Source organism: Vulpes vulpes, chromosome 8 (assembly GCF_048418805.1).
Source record: "Vulpes vulpes isolate BD-2025 chromosome 8, VulVul3, whole genome shotgun sequence".
Classification (NCBI taxonomy): domain Eukaryota; kingdom Metazoa; phylum Chordata; class Mammalia; order Carnivora; family Canidae; genus Vulpes; species Vulpes vulpes.
The window spans coordinates 43,113,547-43,123,049 of record NC_132787.1 but is presented as its reverse complement, the minus strand read 5'-3'; the positions used below and the strand labels follow the sequence as shown (position 1 = coordinate 43,123,049).

Sequence of the window (9,503 nt, the reverse complement as noted above, 5' to 3'; positions counted from 1 at the left end):
AGTTGGGTAAGCATCTACCTTCGGCTCCCTGCTCATGGAGGGAGTGGAGTGTCTGCTTCTCTTTCTCCCTCCTGCTCATGATCTCTCTATCTCTCTCAAATAAATAAAATCTTCAAAGAAAAAATAGTTCTCTCTTTGCTTCAACATGTATGTCAATATACACTGGTTATTTTGTGCCTGGTGTTCTGTCATTAGCCTTGTATGCCTTGTCCTTTTATTTATTTTTTTTTAAGATTTTATTTATTTATTCATGAGACACACACACACACAGAGAGGCAGAGACACAGGCGGAGAGAGAGGCAGGCTCCATGCAGGGAGCCCAATGTGGGACTCGATCCCAGGACTCTAGTATCATGCCCTGACCTGAAGGCAGGTGCTCAACCACTGAGCAACCCAGGTGTCCCTGTTTTTTTTTTTTTTTTAAACTAATCTCTACACCCAATGTGGGGCTCGAACTCACAACCCCTAGATGGGGAGTTGTGTGCCCCACCAGCTAAGCCAGCCAGGCACCCCTGTCCTTTTACTTTAGATTTAGATTCGAGATCACTACGTTCCCTCTGCCATGTGCCCCATCAAAAGAAATTTCCTTACTCTTCTCATTCAGAATTCATGGTGGCCAGATGGGGAAGATTACTGTACATGCCTTGAGACTTAGAAGGAAATGGGCACCTCTTATTTCAGGTGACTATATACTGTAATTACCTAGAAATCCACTGAGGAACCAGAAAGAGCTCTGGTGTCAGCATCAATTATTAGCTGTGTGAGTCAAATGATGTTACTTAACCTCTCTGAGTCTTTGTTTTCCCATCTGTCATGTGTGGGTAATGATGCCTAGCTTACTGAGGTCTGGAGACAATGATGTACAATGTATGTTAAAGCAGCTGGTACACAATAAGCACCCGATAATTGGCAGCTATAATTATTCCCCACCTCTATAATGATAACCTTCAAACATGCAAAGTATTTGGCTGCATAGAAACCAGCCAGGGGCAGGGGATAAGCCCCAGCTAAATGCGTGCCAGGGCTGCAGCCACCTCCCCAGCCCTCACTCCACTGTCATCGCTTGTGTTCCGGGGCCCACCTGGCTGGACTAGGCACTGTGCTCGTGGTTTCCTTTTGTCTCCACCACCCCTCCACCCCATCATGGTAGCTTGATTTTTTAAATCTCATTGGTTTCCTTGACTGCACTACTTCCACACTCAATCTTTTAAAAAAATAAGTAAATTAACACCTAACTCTTCCCAAATTGGTCCAAATGAAAAATCTGAAATTCAGCTTTGCTGCTGTTCAGATTGTTTCTGCCATCTGCCCGAGGATGCCACTGCCCAAGCGTGAAACTAAGGTGGGAGCTACCAAGATGTCTGGCCAAGAACTGATGGAACGGCGACACCGTGTGGCCAGACAGACATGCGGCCCAGCCCTGTGCCGGAGCAGCCTGACCACAGCCTGCAGGTGCAGGCGGACCAGCCCTTGGAGCTGTCGGGGAGAACACAAGGTGAAGAGGGAACACGGCACCTTGCAAGGGTGAGAGGAATTGGTTCCTACCTGACAAATGTGTCCTCCCTGTCACAGCCTAAGATCTGAAGGCTGGGTGGCTCGTGCTCTCAGCGCAAGAAGGACCCAAATAGGCTAGCCCTAGGGCATGTGTAAAGTTTCAAGTGTTTGCTGTGTCGCTCCGGAGCTGTGGAAGGTTTACTGAAAAACCTTGTAATCCTTATTACAAGGATTGTAAATCCAGGCAGCCCGGGTGGTGCAGCGGTTTGGTGCCTGCCTTCAGCCCGGGGCGTGATCCTGGAGTCCCGGGATCGAGTCCCACGTCTGGCTCCCTGCATGGAGCCTGCTTCTCCCTCTGCCTGTGTCTCTGCCTCTCACTCTCTCTGTGTGTGTCTCTCATGAATAAATAAATAAAATCTTTAAAAAAAAAAAAAGGGATTGTAAATCCTTGGGTATTTCTTTTTGGTGTGTCCTCGGGACCTCAGAGACCTGGGAAAGTATGAAGGAAGCGACTGACGCTGTAGACGGGCACCGTCAAAAGGAAGGTATGGGGACACCCGGGTGGCTCAGCGGTTGAGCGTCTGCCTTCAGCTCAGAGCGTGATCCCAGGGTCCTGGGATTGAGTCCTGCGTCGGGCTCCCTGCATGGAGCCTGCTTCTCCCTCTGCCTGTGTCTCTGCCTCTCTCTGTGTGTCTCTCATGAATAAATAAATAAAATCCTTTTTCTTTTTTTAAAAAAGGGAAGATAACTCTAAATCATTACCGGAATGACAGTATAAAAGAACAGTATAAATATTGCTCCATCCGTGGGATGAAATGTCAGCCAGGACTTGTCACTAGGCCTAGTCATACACTTCTTCACAGCTTCACTCCCTAGGGCAGCCCCGGTGGCGCAGCGGTTTAGCGCCGCCTGCAGCCCAGGGCGTGATCCTGGAGTCGCGGGATCGAGTCCCACGTCGGGCTCCCTGCAAGGAGCCTGCTTCTCCCTCTGCCTGTGTCTCTGCCCCCCTCTCTCTCTCTGCATCTCTATGAATAAATAAATAAAATCTTTAAAAACAAAAAACACAATTTCACTCCCTCAACTCCATCAGACACATCAAGGAGCTATTCAGCTCCTCCCAGAAGTCTTCACACCGCTGGGCTCATGTGTTTACCTCTTTGAGAAGAGTTTAGGACTTGCCCAATAATTCTGCATTTCTACAGATAAAAGACTCTTCATGAACATTTCCAGGGTAAACACTTGGGCATTTCCATGCACAGCAACAAGCTCGATTACATATTGTCTGATCTACCATCAGCAGAGAAATCAATGAGGACAGAGTAACTTCTCTTGCTTCAATGAATTCTTAAATCCTTCCACTTCACTGACTTGAACCACTGTGAGGTCACAGGATGGTTGAGAGGGCCCCGGCCCAGGAGCCTCTGCCCCAGGGAATTTGGCACAGGCGTCTGGAGAGATTCGGGAGTCATTAACCATGGCTACAGCTGGAGCCTGTTAACTCAGATGCTTTTGGCTGCCACGTTTCCCACCACGAGGAGCAGAGGAAGTTGATCTGCTGAGGCACAAGGGAAGAGGACCCACCAAGAAGAGGGAGGAGGAGGGAGAGCAAGCCAGAGGTGTCTGCTTTCAGCTCCCAGAGACACTGGAATCTCTCTTGAACCCTTATACAACGTCCTTCCCTTTAAGCTGATTCAGGTTGATTTCTGTGGCTTCCAACTTTGAGAGAAGAAACTACTCAGTGGCCCAGGCAATTAATTTCCTCAGTTTCCTCATCTGTTCAGTAAAAATCATCTTTCACTGATCCATGCAGCAAGTATTTGTTAAACACTTTCTCTGTGCTAGGTACTTTTTAAAGTTCTAGGAGACACAGCTGGAAACAAAGGAGATTTTCTTTTTAAAAAAAAAAATTATTTACTTATTAAAGAGAAAGAGAGCACAAGCAGGGGGAGCAGCAGAGGGAGAGGGAGAAGCAGACTTCCCACTGAGCAGGGAGCCTGATGAGAGGCTCATCTCAGGACCCTGGGATCATGACCTGAGACAAAGGCAGATGCTTCACTGACTGATCCCCACAAAAGAGATTTTAAAAAAATCCTTTATGAAACTTATTTTCTACTAAAACAATCTCTGGAAATGATGTAAGTATGTGAAAGGAGGACATAAACTTCAAATCGAATGCCAGCAGAAGGGCTGGTTGACCCAACACATAGAGCACAAGCCCCAGGTCTGAGAACGCGTCCTGGAGGGCCAGGGCCACTTAAAACAATACCCATTCCTTTGGGCTTTATGATAAAACTGGGTTAAAAAGGTTTACCCTGGGGCCTCTGGGTGGGTCAGTTGGCTGGGTTTCTGCTCTGGGTCGTGATCTCAGGGTCTTGGGATCGAGCACCACGTGGGGCTCCCTGCTCAGTGGGGAGTCTGCTTCCTCGCGTGCACTCTCTCTCTCTCTCTCTCTGCCCTTCCTCCCACTTGTGCGCACTCGCTCTCTCTCTCTAAGGTAGAAGATAAATAAATAAATCTTTAAGAAAAAAAGTTCACCCTTCCTATAGTGTCTTTTCTTCTGCATCTTGGGTCCCTGACAGGGGATGCGTTACTGACAGGCCCCACACCTAGGCAAACTGTCCTGACAGATACTGTGGTTTCCTACCTGCTGTGGCTGTGGACAGCTTCTGTCTATTCTCAGTTATCAGGGGGAGCAGTAGGTAATCCACACAAGTGACACGTTAAATTCACAGATAGTTTTAAAATCTAATTTTAGCCACTCCTTTTCCCACTCAGTTATTTATCAAAAACTACTCAGGAGGCCCGAGTGAACAGATTTGGTGCAGCCTCTGGTAGAGCTGCAAATGAACAGATTGAAGACCAAAAGGCAGACAGCAGGAGGGAAAAGCAAAGAATGTAGATAATCTACAGGACGAATGCCCAAACTCTCAAACAATCTAGAAAATTAGCTGTGTGAGAGCTCAGTCTTTGGGTTGCCTAATAATGTCTGACACTCAAATCTATGGAGAAGCTTCCTACTTAGGGGCAAACTACCCACAGATCTTACATAAAACCAGGGATTAAAGCTTCCTTTACTTATTGTTTTGGTATAAATACAGGACAGGGATTCTTGAATAATAAAGGACTAACAGGAATATTTAGCAAGCAAGAGCAGTGAGCCCTTCTCAACATTCCTTCCAGAGATAGGAAGCTTGTCATCACTAGTCAATCATCAGCAAGGACTTCCAGTAAAGACAGAACAATCCGCATTCTGCAGCAGCTCAACCAGAGTGGTGACAGTGATTTTTACCTTTTTTTTTTTATAGCTTCCTTACCTTTAGTGCCTCCCCATCGCCCCTCCAAACTTAATGAAAAACACCCATTCCTACATGCATGGGTGTGCCTGGCATGTGTGCACACCCCCCACACCCACCCACAGACATGCAGGCACACACTGAAGTTCTCCTGAGGCACAAGTGACCAGTGCCAGTGGGATCTGGCCATGCATCAGAGCCTGTTTTAAGATGGAAATGACTACTTTCCTCCACCTTCTTGGGACCGTGTGGCTCTCTGCCCAAGACGTAGGTGTCTTCTCTGATAAACTACTGCAGCTGGGAGAGCTGTATGTCGCAGAGCCATCTCAACCATAGATGTCTTGCTAGCCCCTAGAACTCCCGTGGATGACAAAGCCAGAGTGAGGCAGCAGCCAGGCGGAATAAACGCAGTTTAATAAGTTTTGTTTCCCACCTCAAAGGACAGAGAGCAGACAACCAGTAAGGGTTTTGAACCCAAGTTCTTGAAAGACTCATCAGGATGCCTTTATGAACAGGAGCCTGGTCTCACCTTAATCCTAGCTGTGACTGCCTTCCTACCCTCCTGTCTACTTTTAAATGGAGGCAGTCAGACATACCTTTCTCCTGATTTTGTCTTGAAGGCAAGATGAATATATGCAATCAAAGAGCCAAGCAAGTATTACGTTACCACATTTGTAATAGGTCTGTCCCAGGTAAAGGAGGGAGGTAGAACACCCAGGGCAAACACGTTCTGTTCTGTGCCAGAATGTTCTCTCCCCTCTCGATAGAAAGGATCCCCTGGATGGCTAGGATTTCTTGGTCCAGGCATTACATCCAGTGCAATGATCCTTCAGTTAGACCATGTGTTAATCATAATAAATTTCAGGTACTGGAAAATCCTGCACAGGGTCGCCCTGTGGATCATGGGCTAGCTCATCCTGATGCTGGGTCCAGTGCAGTCTCGGGACGACCACCAGCACAGGGTCCCCTCGAGGCCTTGTTAAAGATTCAGACAGCTGTCCCGCTCCCCCAGACCAACTGAATAAAAATCTCTGATGCAGGAGGCCTAGGACTGTGTATTTTTTACAGCACACTGACGTTTGGGACTTGCTCAAGATTTGGAGGCCCTTCTCTGGAAACCCAGGAGCAGGAGATCTGACCGCACATTCTGTCCCTGCTCTAACATGTGGTTTCCAAGCAGAGGTTCGTTTTCTTAGGTTGGTCTTCATATTTTCCAGCCACATTCCTACAGCATTCCTGGTTACATCATAGACAACTGCCAGTCCACCAGGACTTAACATGTCTGTAACTATAACTACACCCCAATCTATTTTGAAGATTAAATCTTTCCTAACCTTGGTTGTCAGTGGCTGCAACAATTACACTGGTATTCAAACATGTGACTTCCTCCTTAGGTCAGAAAGAAAACATTTAAAGTTTCCTCAGTCCCCTTGCCATGACTCTGCAGGAAGACCTCAACATAATGGGGATGATGCACCTCCTTTCATGAACATGAAAGTCGCTTTCTATGGACCGTCCCTCACAGCTAATTTCCTGAAGTTGCTAAAGATGAACTGGATTTTGGCTTTTCAGGCCGAAAAGCTCAAGATGAACTTTGAGCACCTGACATAAGGTAACCCTCCAGGAGTTACAAGGGTGATGTAGGGGAAGAGCAATAGTGCCAGCCAGTGTTCAAAACCCTTATTATCGTCGATCTGTGTGACCAAGTTAGTTTGGCTAAATGCCAACTAATGAAGCCAAGGACATGGTTTGCATCTTTTGTAGGCCAGTAGGCTTCAATCACTTTCTCTTGTGGACTATTCATCTTGAAAATGTCAACCAAAGGAATCTGAGTAATAGCGTGAGGAATAAGGTGAAATAACCCTAGGTCTGATGTCCTTTGATGACAAATCAGAAGGCTCTTCTTTAGGCCCTAAAGAGACAAGTGGTATACGTGGCATGATTCCAATCCAGACAGAATCCCTTTTAGACTGTTTTGAAATATAATTTGCTCATTATAACCCAAGTTGACTCTTTAATTCCACCATCTCCCCAGAAGTAGACTTTTCTAGAATAAGACTGGTGTCTCTCTGTGGGGTGACTTACTGGGTCACCTGCAGGCCGGCCACTCTAATGCACCTGGATCAAGGTGTCCCAGGAACTACCTCCTCCCTTTCTAGGATATAACATCTCCCTTTTGGGTCATCCCTGAGCTCTGCCCTCCTGTCTCTCCTGGCTCCAGATCCTGGAGTCCGAGACTGGAGATGGCAACATAGAGAAGCCAGCAGAGTGTCCCCATCACCTGTGCCTTCCCAAGGACCCAGTGAACAGACCAGGGGGTGACCGGGTGAGTTGTAAGATGGAAGAAGGGAAGGGAAACATGAGGTTTAAACCTTAATCTCTGAATTCTTTTGTTCATAATACTAATAGTAGTAGCTAGCATTTATGAGTATTCAAATTGGCGTTGGCCCTGGGGGCGAGTGCTTCAGTGCATTACCTTATCCTCATAGTCCTCTGTCTCTGTCTCCAACCACCAGACCAGAGCTCTAAAAAGTTTCCATTTCCTTACCTCTTCCACACGCACACTGGGTAGCAAGGTTCTGAGGATCAGATCAAAAATAAAAGGAGACTCATGAAAGATACTCGTGTGTCCAAAGAAGGAAGGGGAGAGAAGTCCAGTGAAGGGGGTTTAATGTCAGAGAGAAACTGTACATCTGGGGCAGAGATGACAAGAGCGAGCCAGGCCAGCCAAGCCTGACCAGGCCACGCATCCTGTCATTTGGGGGGTCTCCACGGTGAAGGAAGTGACAACAGCAGCATCCCGTTTCCTCTCCCTGTGGGAGCACAGTGCAGCACTCGGACCAGTTACGCTCCTGGCTCTCTGCAGCTCGGGCACAAATATTCAGTTCGTGTCTCTCCTAACATGTCAGGCTAATTGACCCCTGTGCTCCTCAGCGCAGGAAGCTGGTGGCAGGAGCCAGTGAGCTGTGGAGGGAGAATAATTCTCACTGGACAGACAGGCCTGGGGTCTGGGGAGGTGCAGGTCCCTTTGTGGTCACCTGTCAGAGATGACATCGGGCCTCTTCTCATTCCTGTAACTCTGGGTTCTGCCGGGATGCACCCGAGTGAAAGGGTAAGAAAGCACTGGACCCTTTTACGGAACCAAGCAGTATTTTGGACAAGACCCTGAAGACATGACATGGCTGACTTCCTGCCACCTTGCACAGGGCCTCCTGGCCTCATGACGGGGGTCACAGGGCAGCCATCCAGCCAGCAAAGACTCCAGACATCCAGACAAAACCATCTTCTCCATCTAATCGCCACTTGTCTTCTTAAGGCCATAGTGGGTAGGCAGTGAATATCCCCAAGTCCCTACATCCTGAGAGTCCCCGGCAGAGGGAGGGAGGGGGAGAAGCCCCTTGCCCCATCTGCCGGGAGTAGAGAACCAGCAAAGTTCAATCCTCAAAGATCTCCAGCATCTCTTAAATAAGCTTTTCCTTTCCATTTTCTTCTTTTAATTATTTATCATCCATCCATTTCTTTATACAAATATATAATAGATTTATATAGATTTATATAATATAAACTTTGTGAGGCAGAGTGGAGAAGAGGCCAGAAGAGGGGGCCTTTGCAGGCTATTTACAGACATACTGGTCGACGATCTCGGTGCACTTCTTGCACTTGACATAGCAGCACCAGTGGAACTTGCAGTGGCAGCGCTCCACCTGGACGCTCTTGAACTGGTCATAGCCACGGCCACAGCACATGAGCTCGCAGCCATCCATGCCCTCCGAGGTCTTGTTGCAGAGGCGGCCCTGGGTACCCAGGGAGCCCGTGGTCTCATTGCGCAGACAGTAGTCTGGGCTGGAGTCCACATAGACCAGGTCCTCAGGGGTGGGCTGGTTGAAGCGGCTGTTGACCAGCTCCAGTTTGCCCTTGCGGGTGATGCGCATGGCGGCTGCGCTGTCATACTTCTCCTTCAGCTGGTCCCCTACTTTGCGGAACTCGGCCAGCTGGAGCCAGCAGGTCTTGAGGCTGCAGGACCCTGAGACGCCGTGGCACTTGCAGGCTACATCTGCCATCTTATACACAGCCTGAGGGGAGCAGAAAGAAGGCAATAAGAAGGAGCATCCCTGGTGGAGGATGTCAAGAGGGTGGTGAGGGGCACCTGAGGCCAAACACGGAAGGGGACTGAAGCTGGTGTGGGGGGCAGGGGAGGAGTAGTTTTTCAAAGATCTTTCCAGGAAGCTCAGTTATCCTGATTGGAAGCAGATAAAAGGAGAACCACCTAGAAAAACACCGAGGAGGCAAAGTCCATGTCTGGTCAGCTACAAGGATGGTGGCATTTTGTGCACTTGCTTTGTCTAGTGTGTCCATTTCTTATTATTTGAAAGTTGTTATGATAAATGTATCATCTTTACCACCAGGGAAAAAAAAGATATTTCTACCTTGACCAAAGTCTCAAACAAATACCAACCAACAAACCGTGTGCAATTTTTGCATGATATGGAGTACATTCGGGCAAAAAAAATCCAGTCATATTACCAGCCTGCAACAGAGCCTGCTGGCATGGCCCCCAGTTTGCCAAAAGCTCTCCCTGACTCTGCCAAATTGCCTAAGAACTAAACAGTCCCTTTTTCTGTGTTAATATTTGGTGATTAACTCCACGGAGTCACAGGGGCCTTGCTACAAACCACACCACTTTCAAGAGCAAGACCATTATCTTCCACCCCAGAA

General features: G+C 47.9%; 1 protein-coding gene across 3 annotated transcripts in view; it reads right to left on the bottom strand.

The window, feature by feature from the left end:
* Positions 1 to 5,180: 5,180 nt before the first annotated feature.
* Positions 5,181 to 9,503, bottom strand: part of WNT5B (Wnt family member 5B) — a 112,842-nt gene continuing 108,519 nt past the window's right edge. For all 3 annotated transcript variants that reach the window (XM_072766331.1, XM_072766330.1, XM_072766332.1), the window contains one exon: positions 5,181 to 8,860. In XM_072766331.1, the coding sequence (XP_072622432.1) occupies positions 8,402 to 8,860 (459 nt within the window). In that variant the 3' untranslated portion in view covers positions 5,181 to 8,401. The remainder of the gene's footprint in view (positions 8,861 to 9,503) is intronic.